A 23151-nucleotide genomic window follows, 5' to 3' on the forward strand; every position below is an offset into this window, starting at 1 on the left:
CCTGATCTCCTGTGGGTTGGGTCTTTCTGTATGATACTGTTAAACAGATATTATGTTTTAGACCATTTATATTGACTCTATTGTTAAAGACAGATCTTCAAACATATGCAGCATTCCAGAGGAAACAGAGGAAGCATGTATTTTCTTAGACAGCTCTGACTGAAGAGACATTTTGGATGTATAGAAAAACACACATTTATTAACATTAAATTCTGACCAATCCTGTTGGATTTAAACAATCAGTGAAGTTACAGCTGCTGTGCCTCATGCGTAAATGCACACAACATCTCTTTTATGCACGGACACGTCATCCTATTTCACCAACCTACAATCCATCTTCTATTACTCAAAATGTGCATCATAATGAACCACAACTCATATGCATAAGCAGAAATGTGAGTAAATTTGAATTTACAAAGATCAAAGATAAAACATATGGCTTTACCAATTCCTTCACCTGAATACTCTCACTTCCTCTCATAACTGAAGAGAGTCACACCACATCTCCCTGTCTTAATGTTCTTTCCTGTATTTCAGGACACATATACCTGTTTATGGGTGCCATTGCCTGGTAACTTTAACACAGCTTTAGATATCTTAGCAAAGAAATGCCAAGCCTTAAAGAGGCTAGACATAGATGGGTGTGGTTTAAATGTGGAGATGAAAGCAAAACCAAACTTACTGGGAGGAAGTGTACATACTGAAGTTTTGACATACAAGGCACGAGGTGAATTTGCCATCAGCAGGCAAACATCTGTTTTAAAACATTATAATAACAGGAAAAGCCACCACAGAGTTGTGGACAGTGTGCCAAGTGGAGACACACAGATGTCGGCGAAAGGGTAAGTAAAGAATATTTATTAGGGGTGTAACGATTTACTCATGCATCCTATGTTTAATATCTAAGATATGAGTGCATTGATTCATATGATGCAACATATGATCATGCAATGTATAAATCTTAACATTTTGAATCTATTAATGCTATATGTTTGGGGTACTATTAGCTGCACAAATCTGGATAGTTTTATTAAATCCACTAACAGTAGAGACAGAGAGAAAAAGACATTACAGTGGTGTTAACATCTTATTATGAACCTCATGTGTAAATGAGATCCTGTAGCCTAAATGAGAATCTGTGAACAAACTTAAAAACTGCTTTAAAAAGTTTCATATGAAGAGGGATGTGGTTTTGATTATGTAGAGGAACAGCGATGCTCCATGTCACCTGCTCTTATAGTATTATGTAATGACAGGGCTGAATCATATCATTCTGAATCACTGGCTATTTAAAAATTTTATTGAACATGTATTGAGATACATACTGAATCATCTCAGTCAGTAAGATGCACATCCCTAAGTATTTAAGTTATTGTTGCCAAGGCTACAGTTATTTATTTAACAGTTTATAACCTAAGCTGGGCCAAGATAAAGTTAAGTGAAAGATCTCACACTTTCAGTTTGTAAACGTATAGTTATTGTATTTTTTTTAAATGTACTTTAAAAATGATGATGATCCAACCCAATCTGATCAGCTCTCTGCTGGATTTCCTGTCTTTGCAGACATTCACTGTTTTTCCTTTGCTAGTTTACATGCTTTGAGCTCTGCAGCCTGCAGACAATGAAGCAGGAAGTGATTTGGCAATGAAGTGAAATCAACTGGTTCTTTTGTGTCAGGATTGTGTGACACTGATCAAAATTTGGATTTTGCAAAAGTGTTTCTTGCAAATCTGATTTGGGGAACAACCTTCATTTACTGTTGCAACACAGTTGTGTTTTTTTCCATCATCTTCTGTGGAGAGAAGAGTTGCAGGGTTAAGAACATTTCATCTTTTGACAGTGATGTTAGGCAATTAAATCATAACAGTGTTATAACTGAGCCATCTTGCTGCTGAAAGATGAGATGTTTTCTGCTCAAGCAAAATCAATGAAACAGCATGTGGAACAAGCAGAGTTAGTTTAACAATAATTGGATAAGAAACAATCCTGTGAGAAAACTTCCCTCATTTCATGCTATAACAGGCCGGTTCATACAAAGTACAAAGTTCAACATATAATTTCCCCAGTTCAATTCAGTTTTATTAGTTGACACAGGGTCAGTGGTACAATACAATGTACTGGATGAGAAAAGCAGGTCAGCTCAGCAGTAAGAGCACTAGTGGCAATAAAAGCTCACTAATCCTCCTAAAGTGGAACACTACGGTGGCCGACAAGTGCAAACGCGCTGCATATACAGGCAGGCGCTGCAAATACAGAAACGCGCTGCATATAAGAAAACAGATGCAAAAGGAAAACGCTGCAAATACAGAAACGCGCTGCATAAACAGAAACGTGAACACTGATTCTGGTCTAATTGTGTAATATGGTGGCTTGTAGTCACTCTCAGGTCAACAGAAGCACATCTTGTGGGTTGACTTACTAATAAAATACAACAGGGTCAGACGGGTGGTTTAAGTGACAGCACAGCAGTCTGAATAAGTAATAACTTCCAAAAACATAGTGTGTAATAGTCCATTTCCTTCTTTCATCCCCCTCATCTGTCACTCCCTTTCTCTCTCTCAGTCACACACACACACACACACATATGCTGCTGCAGTGGTACACACAGCGACCAGAGCATCCAGTGTGCTCTCAGCTCAGCTGATTTGTCAGACTGCATCTAAACATTCCATCTTCACGGCTGCAGTGAAGACCAAGATGCTTTGCAATTTATTTTATGTTCATTATGATGTTGATTAATGTTAAAATGGTGTTCTTCTGCCTCGGTAATTATTAATACCACTAGGTAATACACTAAAGCAGTCACATTTGGAACTCACATTTCATGTTGTTATATTCAGTGTTGCCTGAAATATGACCACTATGTGTTTTGACTAAAGCCAAAATTATACCTTAAAAACAAGTTAACAAATCTGCTCTGATATGAAAATACATGGTATCCTGATTATTAATTTTCATATATACAAAACCTCTATACTGTATGTTGCATTTTTTTTTTGTGAACCCCTAATATTAAAGTTCAAACTGCACTTATGATATCAGTCCCAGTACAGCAGCAGTCATGGTTGATAGAGCATGATGAATGAGTTGAAAAGTCTGATGGGCTGGTGGTAAAAACTGTATTGCAGTTGTGACCTTGTATCATCTGCCAAAGGTAACAAGAACAGTCTGCATGCTGTATGGCAGTGGTCCCTGATGACACTATGTGTCTTCTGGTACTTCCACCACTCCACTCCACCACTCAGTTTGCTGTGGGCAACAGTTCCTTTTACCAGACTGTGATTAATCAACAATATTTTGTCTTACAGAAAGAAACTACAGAAGGCCCTGTGCCGCTACACCACAGAAACTCTCAGCTATGTTGACATAGTGAGAAAATTCTGTGACAGTATCTCTACATGGACGCTCAAGATGGAAAAACAAATGATCAGTATGGCGGACATCAAAGACAGAGCTGACAGAATCAACCTGAAATTACACGATGTTAAACAAGTGAAGAAAAACCTTGAGGCTATCAAGGAACATATTAAGAGCTTCAAGTTCCTAGAGTCTGCAGACAGCAAGCGTGCAGAGCTGGTGAAGGAGCTGGACGCTGTGCTGATGGACACTCTGAGAGGCCTGGAGGAGCTCAACTGCTTCCTGGATGCCGTGGAGAAGCTGGCGGTCACTTCACTTCATGTGTTCATGGAGGAGAACACGGTGTTACATCTGCCCAACAGTATCAGCCTCAGACAGGTTCAGGATATTATCTCTGCTGCACGGCTGATCTGCCCTCTCCTCCTCGAGTTTAAAAGAGATGCAAAAGTTTTCTTCCTTCCTAAACTTCAGAATTTGGAAGTGCTGTCATATCAGCTGGACAGATACATTCAGACCACCCAGAAAATCTGTGACAAGCTGCTGAAAAGGTAAATAGATATTTCTTCAAAATAATATGCACAAGCATCTACTGTAGAAAATGAATTGACATGTGTCTTTAACAGCTGTGTCAGTGACTTTGGCCAGAAGATGACAAAAGAAACTGTGGTAGACCTCGATGAGGATCTGTCTGAAGACGACACACAAAGGATGCTTTGTCACATTAATCAGCTTGATGAACTCAGGTAAGTATTACACAAACTTTCTTGTGTATGTACATATGTATATGTATGTCTGTATATCTATGTGTATGGATGCGCATACATACACATAGATATGGTTGTCAGAGACTGCTTTTACATAAAGACACATATGAAAAATATTAATGTTATGAAGAGCTGATTAATGAAATTTCTCTGGGCAGATGTCTGTGAAGATTCTCAGTCATCCAGGTCATGGTATTTGTAGCAAAGGTTGTCGTAGGCAACTGGACTTGGTAGAGTGCTTCTTCAGTCCTGGCTGACTGATTGGGAGTTCAGGTTCTTACCTGGAACTAAGCAGTCATCTTCAAGATCTCTACCAAGACCAGTTGCTTATGACAACCTTTGCTATGAATCTGGGCAGATGGTTCAAAGACCCTTATTTGGATGAATTAATCTCTAATTAAAAAAAAAAAAAAAAGAGTAAAACAAAAATGGTGGATCACTCAACAAATTTACTTCAATATTAAATATATTCATTTATATCCTTTGATGACTGTTTTCATGAACTTTTTTCAACATAGATTTTCCATGAAAGAAAAAATGAAAATTTAGTAATTACATACTCACCCTCATGCCAACTGAAGGTTGGATTTTAACTTGAGTTTTTAACACTGCTGGAGTTTCCCAGGAAAACAGCATTACAGAATGCCTCAAACAAGTAACTTTTCAATATCCAGCAAGAGAGCTGGATATGGCGATGTTAATTTTTTCTTTGGTTACTCACAGCACAGCTTAGAAAAAAATCCCATGTGGCCCTTAAAGCATTTTCCACATAGACCACCATTATAAAAGAGATTTCTGTAAAACTGTGGACAGGACACCTGCAAACAAAGTGAATTATTATGAATTTATATCAGTAAAATGTTTCTCTTTATCAGGATGAACGAGGACTTCCGGACATTGTTCTTGTTCCAGGAAGCTTCATGTTCTGACTTCATCAGGGAGTTCAGCGAGCGTCAGCCCAGGATGCTGCAGTTTCTGAACAACCTGAAGGAGACCGCTGTGCAGCTAGACAGGATGAATATGGGAGCAAAGATCTCCAGTGTGGCAGGAAGCTCAGTGGGGGCAGTGGGAGGCGTGCTTTCCATCGTTGGTTTGGCGTTACTTCCTGTAACAGCAGGAGTGTCTGCAGGTCTGATAATAGGTGGGACAGCACTGGCAGTAACCAGTGGAGTCAACAGCGCTGTCACCACAGCCACAGAGTTTGGAGTTAACAGAACACAAAAAAAGAAAGCCAATGAAGTCTTCCAGAGCTTCATGGAGGATGTGCAGGTCCTCCAGGGCTGTCTGGAGAAGGTCACCAATCAAACACTCAACAAAATAGAAACAAGTAAGATAGAAGTGGCTGTGGGAGTAGGCATGGTGCTTAATAATGCTCGTAGTATTACCTGTAAATGCATTGATTCAGTGGCTGATGTTGCCTCTGCTTTTGAGTTGTTGGCCCAGGAAGGTAAAGCATTACGTACTGTGTCCAGGGTGGCCTCAGACATCCCAGATATTAGCCAGGCAGCAGTCAAAGGGCCTCTTGCTCTCTCTAAGACAGCCATTGTACTCAATGCTCTTTTCATTGGCATGGATGTCCTCTTCATCTGTAAAGACAGCATCAGTCTGTCCAAAGGCAGCGAGACTGAAGTCTCACAGTTCATCAGAGCCAGAGCTGCACTGTGGGGGTCAGAGATAGACTCATGGCAGAAGATCCATGACTCCCTGCACAAAGGTCGTCTGACATCAGAGAAACACCGAGCTGTCTTAGATAAACCATTTTATCCAGGAAAGCTCTGCACAAAAGTTCAGCTGATGGACAATGCCTTGACTCTGCTTTGATCACCAACATCTCTCTGCTCTGAGTACAGCCACTGTCACTCTCTCTCTTTTGCTCAAAAAATAAGTTTGTTTTTTCTGATAGTGGGCATTGCATTTGGGACATCTCAGCTTTTTTCTGTCTGATTCTGAAGAACTCATGTATGAAAATTAAATCTTGCTAATAGCTGTAAATGACTGATCAGTGTCACACATAATTTTCAAGTCTATGATTAATTCTGTATTTTTTTCTTATTTCTTTATTTCTTATCTTTCTTGATTTATTGAGTAAATTGTAACTATCACATGGGCAGTATGTTTTTTCCTTGATCTTTTTTTTTTCACTATGGAGCTTGTGTTGATACATTATAGACAATTCAGTAAGAATTCAGCAAGATTGAGAATAAATGTAAATTAAAAAAAGAAGATTTTATCATGGAACTGCAATGTATTGAATGTTGTTATTACTTGATATATGTTTTTCCACATGCAAACATTTGTTGTCTTGTATAAAAACAGAACTCAGTGCATAGATTAGATTGTATAAGAGCCTTTTTTCTGCTTCATGAACTGTACTACACACAGAGTCCAAACATAACTCCCCAGTGTTGCCAGATGTACAGCAATTATTGAATTTGTACCATAACTTTAACAACTGATATACAATAAATAATTCCAAAAAAGTCCAGATGTACGATCATTTTGATATGCCCATAAACGCACAGCTAAACCATATTTGAGAGAAACCAATTACATCATCATTACCCTGATCAAGATGCTGGTAGACCAGTGACACAGTCAGGGTCTGAGGAAGCCTGCAGAAGCATCTGTTCTGTGCTCAGGTTAAAGATACTGAAGAAGAGCACACTGAGCTGCTGCAACATCCTGATGTGTGATGGCAAAGCAGAGAAAAATCCCTGACCCGATTTTCTGAGCTGTTACCTGAAGTGTAAGATTTTCTCAGGCAGTCTAGATTCACTTGATGACGAGCATTGGCAGTGAAAAGTGTCCATGGAAGCAACTCTTCTCAAACAATGGTGGCTCCTGAAGAGGGTAGCGTAAATACTGTGATAGCATCAGTTATATCAGAACTGGAGAGTATTAATTTATTTAATTTATTTTAAAGATGTTTTCATGCTGCTCCCGACCATCTTTGTCAAGAGTTTGCTGTTGATGCCCAGTGATTTCACAATATTGTTATGAATAAAATTGATACTTTTTTTTTTCCAATTTAACTTCACATCAACAAAGATGCCTAAAAAATAAGTGCCGGAAACTTGAGAAATTCCTCTTCCCCCCACTGACACTCTAACATAATCCTTTTCATATCTCCTTCCTGCTCCGTCCTGCAAATATTATAAAATTTGACTTTCTAATATTTAATGAAAACTTGTTAAGTTGAAACCATCTTGTAATTCTCACCTGTTCCTCATTTGTATCATTTGTTAGAGTGTGTAAGTCAGTATGTGATAGAATCATGTTGGTATCATCCGCAACCAAAATAGGAAAAGAAAATTTACAAACTAGTGAAAAGTCATTAATACATATAAGAAACGATAACAGCTCCAAAATCAAACACATTTTCTGCAGAAAAGTTCAGAGACAGTCACCTGGTTAATGTATAATCTTCCTTATGCATTTGGCATTTGTCTTCTTGATGTCATTTGGTATCATTTTGTTTGTTTCGAAAACATTTTAAAAGAGACATGGTCAATGTAGTAACAGAATATTGATCCATATTTGATCCACACTGTCTAGTTTGACAATTTCATCTAAGTTTTTTTTTTTTTTTTTTTTTTAGCAGTGGGTTCAGATGCAGCTTTCTTCCTTTGTTTTGGTCTCAGATGCTGTTGGTGTATTGCTACCTCTAGTGGCAGTCACTGATACAACACCAACACTTTGCTATACTTTAAGCTTACTGTTGATGGCAGTGTGCACTCAGCTGTCAGTATGTTACATACAGGCCTGAAGAAGCCAACTGCCAATGAAATATTTGTAAATCAAAGTCCAATGTCCAGCTACTTTTTCTGTGAGCTGTGAGTTTTTCTGCTGCTTTTTTATTTTTCCAGCTGATTCAGAGGTAACATGGAGAAGATCAGCGATTATCTTTTCAGGTATAAAAACCACATCTTTGTCACCGGACTGACAACTGCAGAGTACATTGATTCACTCCAGAGCTTTGAAATCAGAGATAGTGACATATTCCTCGTCACTTACCCAAAGTCAGGTCAGTGAGACTTTACATCACATCATCTGCATTTACAGTTTGGTTCACTGCTGGGAACAGATTTGCTGATCAGGTATGGTGTCTCATAACTTCTGTCCCCCCACAGGAACAATATGGACTCAGCAGATCATCATCTCCATCTGTGAGTTAGGCGGAGGTCTGAATGAATATCCAAACAACATGGAGCAGATGCCGTGGCTGGAGTTCTTGGAGGGTCGAGAACCTTACTCTCTCCGACCCTCTCCACGACTCTTCGCCTCTCACCTCCCACCGGCTCTCATGCCTCCTGAACTGAAGGACAAGAAGGCGAAGGTCAGTATTTTGTTTGATATTTGGCTAAGTAACTCTGAGTTACTGAGTAACTTCTTGAAGTAGGTTGTCTTATGATGGCTTGTACGTGCGATGATTATTTTCTTGATTAATGATTTCATCTTTTGGGTAGATGAAGTGTCAGAAAATGCCTGCAATAAAATCACTAGATCCCAACATCTTAAAACTGCACTGCAGTCAAAAAATCTAAATCAAAAGATCTAATTTACTGCAGCATGAGACCGGGAAAAGCAGCTGTGCCTAAGCTACAAATGAATCATAAAATAGTGAATTATTTGAATGGGGTTTGGCATGAAGTAGATAATAGTGTCGTATGTCTTGGTTTCTTGTTCTTACGTCAGATCATCTACGTGATGCGGAATCCGAAGGACATCAGCGTCTCCTATTATCACTTCAGTAAAGCCCTCACTGACCTGGAGATGCCCAGCAGCTTTGAGCAATTTTTTGAGGACTTTTTGGCGGGAAAAGGTGACGTGCAGATACATTTTAAATGAAAGCCATTTGATTATTGAGATTTCACAGAAAGATTGAAAAAAAAATATTTGTGTTTGTGTTGACAGTAACTGCAGACACAGAGCACAATTTAATAATGAGAACTGTTTAAAATCAAAAACCTTTTCAATTCAGCTGCAGAAATATCACTCTACACATGAAGTAATAAATACTATTTATTTCTGTAATGTTATGCTGGTGGGGAACTTTATTGTACCATAATGGTTGCATTTCCAAGCTGTCAGAATAAATGTATTCAACAGAAACCTAAATTCAGACATGGATTATTCCATTAAATTCCATTAAACAGTTGGAGGATCATCCTGGTTTGACCACATCAGGAACTGGCATTCAAAGAGAGACCAGTACGACATCCTCTTCCTGACCTATGAGGACATGATTTTGGTGAGATGTAGTGTTTTTATTCAGCATTCTGGAGTGCGTGAAGGGACACATTTCAAAACAATTTAATACTATGAATTAAAAAGGGTCATGATCATGTGAAACTTAAATTCTAAGAGAAAGAATTATAATTTCTTTGTTAGAGTTTCAGCTTGTTCTCTCTGATGGGTTTCTGTTTCTCTTTTAGGACCTGAGGACTGCAGTAACTAAGATCTGCACTTTCTTAGGGAAAAACCTGAGTGAAGCAGACATCGACCAAGTTGTAGAAAAATCTACATTCAGAAACATGAAGAAAGAATCAAAAGCCAACTACAAGTTTCTGCCAGAAACACGGATGAAGGGAGACTTCATGCGTAAAGGTAACATTACATAACTGCAGCACCTGTGCAGAAAAACTTGTAAACAGATATCATCAGGTCAAGTTTATTCTCTTTGTTACAGGTCAGATTGGTGACTGGAAGAACACCTTTACTGCAGCTCAGAGTGAAAGAGTTGATCGACTCCTTCAGGAGACACTGGGTGATATGTCTCTGAAGATCATCTGGGAATAAGCAGAGCCGCCACACCGAACAGAAGCTGCTGACATGTTCTTATTCATTGACAGAGTCTGTGTGTGTCTTTCTCATACAACATATACAACAGTTGTTAATGTGTAAACTGCATCACCAAAGGTTTAACCTTTAATAGCTACTTTGTCCCTGCAATATTTGAAACTGATTCACTGCGAAAAAATGCTTAATTTGACTGTTCTCTTGTTTTGCAGACACACTTTTGATGAATGGTGGTAAAAGCATTGAGAAAGACATTTTATTTCCTGTGACTAATATATAATAAAAATCAGTCGTAGGAAATGTTTGGTTTGCCTTTGCGGAAGGTTAACTTGATAAAAAAAAAAAAAAAAAAAGCTTTCAGACCCATGTTTGGATTCTGTACCAGGAAAAAAAGAATGAATGCAACATGAGCAGAAAACACTAATAATTGCTTTTGAACAATAGGTTGTCTTTATGTGTCAGCACTGTGATGAAGTGCATGAAATGATGAAGTCTCTCTCACTCTCACACACACACACACTGCAGAGAAGACTGTGGCCTGTGGAGCAGCAGTTCCTTTCATGGATCAAGGGATTCTGTTAGGCATCATCTTCCCTTCTGTTGTGGTACAGTCAGCTCTGAATTGCCCTTGTCATGCTGAAAAGCCTCGATGACTCTGTTCTCCTCCATCGTCTCCTCGGTGCTGAGTAATCTGAGGACTATTTAGTGGGAAACGGTGAGGTACCTGATAGAGTCCAGCGCAGATGAAGTTTTAAATGAAAGCCATCAAACATTTTGAGGATACAGCTGATTAAACAATCTTGTACTTAATGTAACAAAAAACATTTACATTAAAATACTACAACTACTTGTGTGTCTGACAGAGTTTGCAAAATTCAAGTCCTCAGCCCAAAAAATGCAATTTAATAAAAAAATCACTACAAGTTTGGTCTGTTATAAGCTTTAATAGCCAATAGTTTGATCTTTTAAATTCACTGTTACTCACAGCGCCAATATATATTAAAAATGTTCATTGTCCCTCCATTTCCACTTTAAAGCACCAACACAGTGCTATATTTCAAGTTTACGGTTGGTGGCAGTGTGCACACAACATGTGCAAATCAAAGTCCAGAGTCCAGCTACTCTCAGTGTGAGCTGCGAGCTTCTTCTGCTCTCCTTCAGTTCTTCAGGTGCAAGCATTTCTTTTACTTTTCCAGCTGATTCAGAGGCAACATGGAGAAGATCACCGACCATCTCTGCAGGTACAAAAACTACAACTTTGTCAGCGGAATGACAACTGCAGAGTACATTGATTCACTCCAGAGCTTTGAAATCAGAGATAGTGACATATTCCTCGTCACTTACCCAAAGTCAGGTCAGTGAGATTTTTACATCACATCATCTGCATTTACAGTTTTGTCTGTTACTGGGAACAGATTTGCTGATCAGGTATGGTGTCTCATAACTTCTGTCCCCCTACAGGAACTATATGGACTCAGCAGATCATCATCTCCATCTGTGAGTTAGACGGAGGTCTGAATGAATATCCAAACAACTATGAGCAGATGCCGTGGTTAGAGTACTTGGAGGATCGAGAGCCTTACCCTCTCCGACCCTCTCCACGGCTCTTCGCCTCTCACCTCACACCGGCTCTCATGCCTCCTGGACTGAAGGACAAGAAAGCAAAGGTCAGTATTTTATGGAAGCTCAATCCTGCCAGGTAAATACAAGTGTAAAGATATACTGATAAAGTTATAAATCTGAATATACATTCATCCACAGTGTATACTGTGATATGTCACTGTTATGAGTAGAGCTGCCAACAATTAATCTACCAATTATTTTCTAGATGAAGGATTTAATCTTTTGGGTCTGTTACGTGTGAGAAAATGTGCACAATAATTTGCCAACATCTTAAAATTGTATTTTTTGTTCCACCAAGAGTCAACACTCCAACTCAAGATATTTAATTTACTAAAGCATCAGTAATTTTCTGTTGATTTACGATCAAATGATTTCCCCCAGCTCCTCCAGTCCACATATCAAAGTGTCTTTTAGCAAGAAGCTGAACCCGACTGACCGGCCAGCACCTTGCATGGGAGATACGTCACCATGGGTGTGTGTGAATGGATGAATGATAAGATAAGACAATCCTTTATTGATCCCTCAGAGGGGAAATTAGGGTGCTGTAGCAGCACAGTGACAGAATAAATACAAAACTTAACTTAAGAGAATAAATAATTAAATGTGTGTGCAATAAGAACGGAATAAAATAGAAACTATATAAGAGCGATTCGACACAAAATGCAAAATTAGAGGTAATAGCAGCACACATGCAGTATCCACAGCTAGTGCACAACCTTCATTGTCTGTTAAGGTAGAAAAATGCTGTATAAGTACAATTCTTTCCATTTACTACAAGTGTGAGATAGTCACTGAAAATCATGAGATTTAAACATTTGACTTACTAAAAACATTAAGGTGCAAATTCAAAGTTTGTGACTCAGTTTGGTATGAAGGAGATGACAGAGTCGTATGTCTTGGTTTCCACTCTGGCCTGACTGTTGTTTTGTTCTTACGTCAGATCATCTACGTGATGCGGAATCCAAAGGACAACATCGTCTCCTATTACCACTTCAGTAAAGCCATCGTCGTCCTGGAGACGCCCAGCAGCTTTGAGCAATTTTTTGACGACTTTTTGGCAGGAAAAGGTGACGTACCTCAGAGTCTCAGTGGTGATCACCAGATAGTCTAGTGCAGATTAAGTTTTAAATTGAAGGCATCTGATCTTGAAGATTCAACAGAAAGACTTTTCAGTCTTATGTGCACTTGATTATGAACATTTTAATTTCTATTTAATAATGAGAGCTACTTAAAATGAAAATCTTCTTAGGCAAAGAACACTTCAGGTAAATATTGGTTACTTTACTGTTAGTACTTCATTCAGGCCTGTAGATTTTGCAGCTACAGAAATATCAGTTTATGCATGTGTGTAGAAGTGATAAATTTATATTTATATCTTTGATGTTACCGAAAGTGGTGGACCAACTGTCCCTGCTGGAGATAAGTACTAAACTTGGACTTAAGCTTGTCTTGTATCATGATGATTGTATTTACAAGGTGTTCAGATAAATGTATTCAACAGACACTTTGTTAGGTTACTGTTTTATAATGAAGATGAACATGAGTGCCTGTTTAGTACATCTTCCATCTTTTTTATCTTTTCTCACACCCTTCCTTTCTTCCCTCTTCTCTGCGACACTCCTTATTCCACTCCTTAACCAACAGCACCCGCTAGCTGCCAAACACCGTAACCAGACCACAGCATCTTCATGAAAATGCAGTATAACAATTAAGGGATGCATTATTACTTTATACAGTTCTATCATCATCCTGGTTCGACCACATCAGGGACTGGCATTCAAAGAGAGACCAGTACGACATCCTCTTCCTGACCTATGAGGACATGATTTTGGTGAGATGTATTGTTTTTATTCAGCATCTTATTTAGATTGGATTTCAAATCTTTTTAATATTATGAATTAAAAATGTTTGTTTGAGATTTAAATTCTAAGAGAAAGAATTTCTTTGTTAGAGTTTTAAACTTGTTCTCTCTGATGGGTTTCTGTTTCTCTTTTAGGACCTGAGGACTGCAGTAACTAAGATCTGCGCTTTCTTGGGGAAAAACCTGAGTGAAGCAGACATCGACCAAGTTGTAGAAAAATCTACATTCAAGAACATGAAGAAAGAACCAAAAGCCAACTATCAGTTTATGCCAGAAACAAAGCTCAAGGGAGAGTTCATGCGCAAAGGTAACATTACATAACTGCAGCACCTGTGCAGAAAAACTTGCAAACAGATATCATCAGGTCAAGTTTATTCTCTTTGTTACAGGTCAGATTGGTGACTGGAAGAACACCTTTACTGCAGCTCAGAGTGAAAGAGTTGATCGACTCCTTCAGGAGAGACTCGGTGATATGTCTCTGAAGTTCATCTGGGAATAAGCAGAGCCGCCACACCGAACAGAAGCTGCTGACATGTTCTTATTCATTGACAGAGTCTGTGTGTGTCTTTCTCATACAACATATACAACCGTTGCTAATGTGTAAACTGCATCACCAAAGTTTTAACCTTTAATAGCTTCTTTGTACCTGCAATATTTGAAACTGATTCACTTTCAAAAAATGCTTAAAACAGCACTATTGATGAACGACAGCGGTCGGTGTTAAACTCACTGATAAAGACATTTCATTTCCTGTCACTACTTCATAATAAAAAGCAACTTTTAATGAGCGGCTGCAGTCGTAGGACGTTTGGCTTGCACTAGCAGTTGACTTGATAAAAAAAAAAAAGAACTTTCAAATTCATGTTTGGATTCTGTACCTGGAAAAAAACATGAATGCAACATGAGCAGAAAACACTAATAAACACATTTGGACAATCTGTTGTTTTTAAGTGTCAACTCTGTGATGAACCGGAGACTTGTCCAATCGTGGTTGTTCCCCCCCCCTTATCCCAGTGTCTGCTGGGATAGTCATGGATAATAAGTGAATAAATGAATGAATGAATGTTGTCTTTACTGAATGTTAAAAGGAATTAAATTGTGTTTATGTGCTTTGAAGGCTGTGGTCACTGGCAACGACTTCACACTTCAGTCTTCATCTAGAATGAGAAAACTGTTAACAAAACAGATTAATATCGTAACCTGGAGAAAAAAAAGCACTTGTTACTTGAACACTAACAACAATTTCACCCAGTATTCCTTTCATGTAAGTCTAATTAATCTAATTATTGGTTACTAGAGGAATAGTTGATTGCTATTGGTCTAAAGCAGCCTAAGTCCCGCCTCCTTCACACAGGATGTGGAGACGCTGTCCCTGCTGTGGAAAAGAGGACAGAAGAGACGCAGGTGTTAGTTGTGTTTGATGTAGATCTGCACAGAAACCGGAGAGAAATTATTCGAGCAAGTGAGACTTCAGAGGCCTGATTTTCTTCTTATTCTTTTCTTTTCTCGGTCAGTTCTGAACGTGAACGCACCTGACGCACCTGGCGCGTGAGTGGATTGGTCTGTTAATTGTCACAGCCTCGTGAAGTCACTGTGTTTCTGTAAGGATAGAGAGGTGAGTGGGATTATTTGCATCTTAAATTAGTATATGTGTGTTATTTCAGCAATTCTTGAGAATTTGGACAAATCATGTCCTCCCAAAAAAACTTGAAAAAATATTTCTTCTAAGACTCTAATTCTTATGTTATAATAAAAATGCATTCTTTAAGGATCGATACACGTGAAATATATTTAATTTATAGAATGTTTTGGTTTTCTGTAACCCTTTTAATTTCTAAACCTGTTAAAACCTTCAAAATCTATACTTACTGATAACATAGGTGTAAAAATGTGTTGTTTTAATCATCTTTGCTGGAACGTTTTATATGAAAATGTTGTCCCTTAAAAAAGTTGTCCCATATTGCCATCAACATTGTCAGATTTTTACAAAATCATGTTTTAATCAGGCATGAATAGGGTTATCTATACCCTAAGGACCCCTGTCTCATTAAAAAAAAGCTGAAAATACAGTTCAAACACTGGTTATATTTATTAATGAATCCATTAAATAATATTGCATCAGCCGTGTCTCAACCATAACATGTCAACTCTGTAGCCCCTCTTAAAGATAAATAAGAATTATGATTTAAATATGTGTAATTTGATTAGCATTAACAGAACTGTTTTCAAATCTAAAAAATGAAATGGCTGCTCACTACAACTGTGTTGCAAAATTAAAAACTTGAACGTTTTGTCAAGATATTCCATCTAACAGAGTTGAAATCTATGCCGATGGAGGTGACATAACTCTTATTTATTTTTAATAATTGAATAACATGTTTGAAATGAGTACTTTTCCCAACTTAATAAGAAATAAATAAAAAAAGGTGTTTATTTCTTGAATAAAAATATATGAAAGTTTTTAAGTTACAGCTAAATTAAAGATTTTGTATTTGGTTTATTTTATAATACTGAACTTGTTGTGTCTGACGTGGTTCTTCCTCCTCCTCTTCATCAGAGCTCAAGGCTCCATCAGGCAGGCTGTAGACCCGAATCACTTACTTGTTGACAAAGCAGAATATGGACCAATCAGCTAAAAATAAATCCTTACAGCTGCATCAAAAACGGGGTTAATGGGTCCACGATATTGTTGGCATTTCCTCTCAGTATCACCCCGCTTCAACAGGAAGAGAGTTTGCTGAGAAACCCGCCAGAGAATCACGCAATGTCAGAATGTCACCTCAGCAGTGAGAGCAGGTGAAGAGTGAAAGGACAGAAAGAGACAGAGACGAGGAGAGGGAGACTTTGGAGAGAGAGGAGAACTGCTCCATCTAAACTTAGGTTAATGTTTTGCTTGTCGTAAGTTTACATGTTCGGATCTGGACGTTGTTTCCCTCTTCACCATGGCAGGCAGATGGAACCTCCTGATTCTGGGTGAGTCACATCTGTCTCCCATTTGCACAGTAGTTAACAGGGCTGAAGAGACAATCAATCATTTTTGTCAAAATGATGTGGCCTGATGCAATTTTAAAATTGCAGAAGGCGCAATATTTATAAGCAGTGGAATGTCGGTAAAAATACCACTTTAAATTAAATATTGATGTGCTGCAGAGACCTGCGCTGCACACCATATTCTACAGACTTAAGAAAACATCTTAAAGATTTCAGAGTAAAGTGAGACGTCCGATGACCCTTGACCCCCCGCTTCCAAAGCCATTGTTACAAATCCCTGCAAAAATCACACCATGATAATTTCAGTGTTTTTCAGTGAAAATCCTAAGAGCCACAAAGTAAGAATACAAGTCAAAGTTATTTTAAAAATAGTGCAGAATTCGCAGAAGTAGTGTGGAGCACAGCAGAGAGCCACGTCGAGCGCAATTTTGAACTGCATTTTAAACTGGATTACATTTCTGGTCGTTTGCGTCCAACTGAAGTTACTGTGCCAACAGCTCATCAGAAGGAATGCCACAACAAAAATAATGATGATATAAAAATGACAGTTCCCTATAACAGCACAAATCCTATTGCAATATCACAGAGTCACAATTAGATTTTTGTAAAATTGTCCGATATTTGTGGTGGAAAATCTGTTGCATGTTTAAAAATGTGCTGTGCACCAAGGAGGAAACTAACCGGTTGCAGTACCCCACAAATTTAAGACTAGGTATTAATATCTGTGTATGTTTCCTGTCTAAGTTTAAATCTACCATGAAGTTTTAGATAAAACAGCAGATATTGCATGAAGCTTTAAGGGGTGAGAGAAACTGATTACAACTTCTTAAGTGTAATTTCTTTTTTTTTTTTTGTCTACTTGTACTTCTGCCTATTTTTCAAGTCTGTAATTTTACCTCTCTAAGTATGCATTACACTGTGTAATCTGCTTTATTAATTTTAATATCATAATTCATCACTGACTAGGCCTACAATTTGATTAAAAGTCGAAACCTCTCATCTGTACTTTTGTAGTGAATAACGCTGTCCGAGCACAAACAGGCCAATAAAAACCATGAAATACGGACAAAAAAAAAAAAAAACTGCAGCAGGCACGGGTTTGGAGAGGTGATCATAACCTCTGACTAGAGCTGATTTAGAAAAAATATCTTTATGATTGTGATATAATTAGTGATATTAGATGGATAATTTTCATTTTTATTCCTGTTTTCACTGAAAACATTAAAATGATGAAATGATGGTGAGTTTTTTTTTGTGGGAATTTGCACTAGGGCTGCACAATAATCACAATAGACCTCAAAAAATATCACACCATCACAATTTTGATAGTTTGGTCAGTGAACATGAACATTGTAATGCAAAACTGATAATTTCCACTAATTTTAATACATATCGCAATTTCAGTCAAAATAATTGCAATGTGACTTTTATTTTTTATGTATTTATTTATTTTTACCAAATCGTGCAACCCTAATCTTCACCAAATAAAGATGTTTTATTAAGTCAGTAGAATGTGGTGTGTAGGGCAGAACCTCTCTGACGCACAACAACAACATTGAATTTAAAATGTTTATTCGATTCAACTTAATGAGACAGAACAGTGCAGGAGTTGGGAGTATTTTATAATCGAGATTTGAAGAACAGAAACCCCTTTTGATTCAATGTCGTTATTGATAATCCATTTAACATCAACGGTTGAAAAGTAATGTGAGTTTTTTTGAAAAGCTTCAATTGAGTACATTTACACTGACTGGGCATCGACATTTCTGGTGCAGAATTTTCCTTTAAATATTCAAATGTTTTGGCCCGAAAGGATGTAATCAAATATGCCTCAGTATGAAAGCAAATTTATCTAAACGCATAACTCACCATGACATTTTGTGACACGTGGGGTTTTTGTCATAGATTGCTCTTATTTACATTTAGAAATTAGGAAAAATACAATATGATTTTCTATATGATTTATGTGAAATCGTTATATGCAGCTAGAAGCAGTGGTACAATGCGGCTAAAATATGAAACAGTCTGAAACAGTAAGCCACGTGTGTGCTTCATCAGACTGCAACTAACTAATTATTTTCATTGTCAATTAATCAGTTAATTATCTTCTCGATTAATTGATTAGTTGTTTGGTTTACAAAAAATGTCAGAAAATGGTGAAAAATATCAGTCAGTGTTTGCCAAGACTCAAGATGACATCTTGTTTTTCTCTCAACCCGATGGTATTCAGTTCACTATCGTAAAGGAGGAAAGAAACTAGCAAATATTAACATTTAACGAGTACCCAAACTGATTCATCGATTATCACAATAGTTATAATTTAAGAACTGTTTTAAAATCACTTAATTTTCTCAGCTCTAGCACTCGTTTACAACTCCATCCTCGGGGAAACACTGATATTTCTAAGCGTTTCTCATGTTTTATTACTGAAATAACTTTCCACTGAGATAAAGTCTAACAGGAATCTTAACATGAAGTCTGAGAAGATGGTGAGAAACTCAAACTGACACGTTCATATCTGTCCTCAGAGGAGGAAACTCTGCTGCCGTCGGTAACAACACAGAGATTCTATCTTGTTTCTCTGGAACTGAGACTTCTGAAACATTTCATAATATCATGATCACAATCTCAGCTGGCCGCTTTTTAAACAAGTATAAGTTCTTCATTATTTAAATTAGTTCCCTCTTAAAGTTGGTAATTAAATGGTCAGTTCTATAACTTACCTATAATATCTACTGGATAATAGTTTTTACTGGAAACTATTATCTTACAAGTAAAACAAACTGTTGACATTTTTTTTAATATAAAAATTCATTCACCTCCAATATACTGTATTACTGTTGCAACAAATTCCTGAGCAGCAAATGTCTTAAAATATCAACAAATACAAAAACTATCTGCTTGTCTGGATGCCAATATTGATAAAATGGAGTTAAATGGAATTATTTTGGAAGTAATTGGGTCTAATCTATAAAATGTACAAAAACCCTAAAATGTCCATCACAACTTTACTTTACAGAGCCCAAAGTGACATCTTGAAATAACTTCTTTTGGCAAAAAAAACCCTCCTTTACTGTAGTAAATGACCAAGAGAAGAAGCAAATCAAGCAGCAATTAAGAAGCTACAACCAGCAAATATTTGACATTTTTGCTTGAAAAATGAGAAACAATCAGCTATTGAAATAGTTGGCAGCTAATTTTCTTTTTATCACCTAAGTATGTCTCATGGTGATTTGGATGAATTGACCCTTTAATTTAAATTAAATTTGCTGCTTCTTTGAAGAGAAGGCTGAATTCATTGTATCAGTTGACAATGTAAAAAAAATAATGTAACCAGACACTTGCTTCCTGTTTCTATATACTGTACTTGACAAATAGAGGTATGTGACACTCTGCTAGAGGGTTTTTAAAAAGTTTTCAGATTCATTCATTTAAATTATCATAACGACAGATCAGGACGACAGAAGAAAAATGTCGATTAACATAAATATTTGTCTTATGCGTCACCCATTAAAGATGGAAACTGTCTCTCTATCATATTCAAGTCTGGGGCTATAGGTCTATTATTGTTCTTTATCTTTATCTTATTAGGCCTAGTTTATGTCTTATATTATTTATATTACTATGGCATCTATATTAATATTTTAGAGCAGCCACACACACTTAGTGAGCAGCTTGGCTGCAGTCACGGTGTGAGTTGCAGAGTTTTGGAGATACTGGCTGTAGAGACGTCTGCCTTCAAAAATTCAGAACAGGGTTACTCAAGATTATCTCCTTTACTTTTCATGTAGATGTCTAGTCAGTGTTGATGGCAAATGTAGTCATTTGGAACAATAAAGTCCGCAGTTTGTGCTATAGTGACCAAGAAAATGGTGTTCTCCTCCTTGCAGGGCTGTACTGGCAGTGCCTACATATACCACGATGCATTGCATGTGAGCGTCAGATGCCCATATAGATCCACATTAAAAGCGCTGAATTTTTTGTTGAATGTTCAGATGAGAACTGCAGACTGACTCACCTGCTTGTTTTTCAGCTCTGTACCTCTTCTTCATTGAGGTCCTGTTGAGACCGTCCTGCCCTCTAGGTTTTTCTCTTGTGAAGAGACAATGCATCGGTATGAAAGTCAAACTTATCTTAACTCGGAACTGATGGAAAAACAGCCATATTGTGGCATGTGTGTCTTTTTGTCATAGATTGGTCATCTTTGCTTTTAGAAATTATAAACTGAAAACATTTACCCTACAGGTTGCAGTAGATCACCAGCATATCAGACCAAAATAAATGCATGCTTAATTTTTTCAATAAAGTTGAGAGAAAAAAAAGGTCATCTGAACTCTCACTCACAAAACTCTGATCAAACATGGATCAAGATTCTGTTATTATGTAACCTATTTCTTGCTTCGAATTTTTTTAGAAACTCATTTTAGTGACTGCTGATTTGCAAACTGAGGCAGGCTGTAATCAGGGAGCCGCCACTCTGGCTCTCACACAGGAAGCCCAGACTTGAAAAAGTCCTGTCTCACTCCCACAAGAGAGATCATTGTAACCCAAACTATAATCTTCTCTAACCCTAACCAAGAGTTTTCTGTCTTTGAACCTACCCAGATCTTAAACGCAGCATTGTCACATTATAAAACATAATCAGTTTAGTTAGTACAACGTGCATAATGTACAAACAATGCTTGCAAATCAAAAACTAAACTGCTGTTTCCAACTAAGACTCCTGAAACGCAGATTAAGCAGTGTTGATCAGAAATGGTTCAATATTCTGTTATTGCATCGCCTGTTTTCTATTCCTAAAGTTTTTCATAAACATATTGTAGTTTACGGTTTAGCTGTAATATGTTACTCACCAGGCCAGCATGCTGGAAACAGACATCAGGCAGTACCGCATTTTACCTTTACATTGCAAATAATTGTTTTCTGATATCTAAACATATTGTACTTAGAACCTTTTAAATAAAATAGTTTGTGTTATTAACTTGTTATTAACACAATCATAAGTGATTTTAAATCCATCTAAAATATATGTTTATTCAAACCCTTATTTATGTGATATCAATTTTTAACATTCTGTGTCTTTAATTAAGATAATGATGAATGTGCTGTTCATAAGAATAATCCTGATGATATTTGGCCCTGTGGAACGAATGCACGTTGTTTCAACACAAATGGCAGCTACTACTGCCAATGTATGGATGGTTTCAGATCATCATCACAGACTGTGAATTTTACAACACACACATCTGCAACTTGTCACGGTAAGTTATCTTGTATATTGAATAAGTTATGGCAGAAACTGTGAGATTGAAGTTTTGCAGCAGCAGTTGTGATCTAAATATAATTATCCTGTCTTTCATCTTCTGCTTTAAGAGATTAATGAGTGTCAGGAGAGCCCAGGCCTCTGTGAACCTAATGCCAGGTGTGTTAACACAGTGTCCACTTATTTCTGCATTTGTGACGATGGATTCATCTCCAGTACTGGTGTGAACCATTTTCACCATGGTGATAATGTTACATGTAAAGGTAAGATGCTTATCAATAAGCTCCCTACAAGAAAATGCTGTGGTGAGTCATATTTAGCATTGGTTCTCAATTTTCTTTCTCAGCCAAGAACAATTCATAAGATCTAAGATACGTTTATCCCCCATCTATGTCCCTTGGAATATTTTGAGGAGGCCTGTTCTTTTACACATCCATGTGAAAGGACAGTACAAGACAAATTTACACGGAAATGCCCTCTTGGTGCATGCATAAAATAAAAAGCAAATTCTTCTTATTTTAAATCATCTGCAAGATAAAATGAATTTAAAGTTAAGATAAGGAAATTTCTTTTTTTTTTTTGTTCATTTTAAAGCCCCCGTGGACAAAAATGGTGACGTTTCTGCTCTAATAACCGCAAAAATAAAATGATCTAAATACAAATGTAATAGAACCAATAATAGATTGTTAGATTAGAATAAAATCTATGAACCCGTTTAGATTTAAAAAATTAAAATAGTTTAGGGCTGCAACTAGGGATTTTATTTTTTTATTTTTTAGCCGATTAATTGGTCGATTATTTTCTCGATTAATAGTTTGTTTTAAAATGTCAGAAAATGATGAAAAATGTTGATCAGCGTTTCCCAAAGCCTAAGATGACATCCTCCTCAAATGTTTTACTCACGACCCAAAGATACTCAGTTTACTGTCAGAAAAGAGTAAAGAAACGAGAACATATTCACATTTAAGAAGCTGAAATCAGAGAATTATTTCCTTAGAAAGTTACTCACACTGATTAATTGATCATAAAAATAGTTGGTGATTAATTTGACACTTATAATCAATTAGTCATTGCAGCCCTAAAATATTCACTGTGCTGCAGTACTGATAGTCTGATCTCCCCCTCATCTCAATGTTTGAGTGATGGCATCCTTTCTCAGCTATTTTTAAATTTCTTCTACCTGCTCACATACATACTGACAAATGTCAAGAGGAAAAGGTTTGTGGTCAGAAAGCAGCATGCATGGTTGCATAAACCACCTTAAGTTTCAAAGTTAAATTTGTCCCCTCAGCAAAATATTTCACCAAGCTAAGGGGTACACTTTGGAGCGTTGCATAAAGCCTCTTAGGTTGTCCCCTAGTGTTTAGACTGAAGCTTTCGCAGCAAGCACATTTAATGAAACAAAACTTCCTGTTTCTTCAGAGTTAAACTGTGATGTCTTCAAAGATGTGAAAGAGGTAAAGCTACACCAGAAACAGTTTTTTCCACAGTTC

At 37.3% G+C, this 23151-nt stretch overlaps 3 protein-coding genes and 1 long non-coding RNA gene across 4 annotated transcripts; all 4 read left to right on the forward strand.

Moving 5' to 3' along the window:
- The first annotated feature begins 691 nt into the window (after positions 1-691).
- Positions 692-6986, forward strand: LOC146309155 (uncharacterized). The gene is made up of 4 exons (XM_084744122.1): positions 692-842; positions 3309-3905; positions 3981-4100; positions 4997-6986. Exons 1-4 carry the CDS (start codon positions 829-831, stop codon positions 5940-5942), a joined length of 1677 nt encoding a protein of 558 aa, XP_084600248.1. The 5' UTR covers positions 692-828; the 3' UTR covers positions 5943-6986.
- Positions 6987-7929: 943 nt separating this feature from the next.
- LOC146309156 (amine sulfotransferase-like) lies at positions 7930-10480 on the forward strand. The gene is made up of 6 exons (XM_084744891.1): positions 7930-8145; positions 8252-8457; positions 8817-8943; positions 9278-9372; positions 9557-9728; positions 9811-10480. Exons 1-6 carry the CDS (start codon positions 8004-8006, stop codon positions 9918-9920), a joined length of 852 nt encoding a protein of 283 aa, XP_084601017.1. The 5' UTR covers positions 7930-8003; the 3' UTR covers positions 9921-10480.
- Positions 10481-11033: 553 nt separating this feature from the next.
- LOC146309157 (amine sulfotransferase-like) lies at positions 11034-14342 on the forward strand. Its single transcript, XM_084743461.1, has 6 exons — positions 11034-11274; positions 11382-11587; positions 12484-12610; positions 13280-13374; positions 13540-13711; positions 13794-14342. Exons 1-6 carry the CDS (start codon positions 11133-11135, stop codon positions 13901-13903), a joined length of 852 nt encoding a protein of 283 aa, XP_084599587.1. The 5' UTR covers positions 11034-11132; the 3' UTR covers positions 13904-14342.
- A 7096-nt stretch (positions 14343-21438) lies between these two features.
- On the forward strand, positions 21439-23115 carry LOC146309158 (uncharacterized). The gene is made up of 3 exons (XR_014772391.1): positions 21439-21656; positions 21769-21921; positions 23081-23115. It is a non-coding gene; the product is annotated as an uncharacterized LOC146309158 (long non-coding RNA).
- Positions 23116-23151: the final 36 nt, after the last annotated feature.

This window comes from Lutjanus erythropterus, chromosome 19, assembly GCF_056507025.1.
Source record: "Lutjanus erythropterus isolate fLutEry1 chromosome 19, fLutEry1.hap2, whole genome shotgun sequence".
Classification (NCBI taxonomy): domain Eukaryota; kingdom Metazoa; phylum Chordata; class Actinopteri; order Lutjaniformes; family Lutjanidae; genus Lutjanus; species Lutjanus erythropterus.

Coding starts and splice junctions, on each gene's coding strand:
- LOC146309155 (XM_084744122.1), top strand. Junction 3,906..3,980: donor TGTGACAAGCTGCTGAAAAG/GTAAATAGATAT, acceptor TGTCTTTAACAG/CTGTGTCAGTGACTTTGGCC. Junction 4,101..4,996: donor AATCAGCTTGATGAACTCAG/GTAAGTATTACA, acceptor TCTCTTTATCAG/GATGAACGAGGACTTCCGGA.
- LOC146309156 (XM_084744891.1), top strand. CDS start 8,004: ATGGAGAAGATCAGCGATTATCTTTTCAGGTATAAAAACCACATCTTT. Junction 8,146..8,251: donor CGTCACTTACCCAAAGTCAG/GTCAGTGAGACT, acceptor GTCCCCCCACAG/GAACAATATGGACTCAGCAG. Junction 9,373..9,556: donor CCTATGAGGACATGATTTTG/GTGAGATGTAGT, acceptor TTTCTCTTTTAG/GACCTGAGGACTGCAGTAAC.
- LOC146309157 (XM_084743461.1), top strand. CDS start 11,133: ATGGAGAAGATCACCGACCATCTCTGCAGGTACAAAAACTACAACTTT. Junction 11,588..12,483: donor TGAAGGACAAGAAAGCAAAG/GTCAGTATTTTA, acceptor TTCTTACGTCAG/ATCATCTACGTGATGCGGAA. Junction 13,712..13,793: donor GGGAGAGTTCATGCGCAAAG/GTAACATTACAT, acceptor TCTTTGTTACAG/GTCAGATTGGTGACTGGAAG.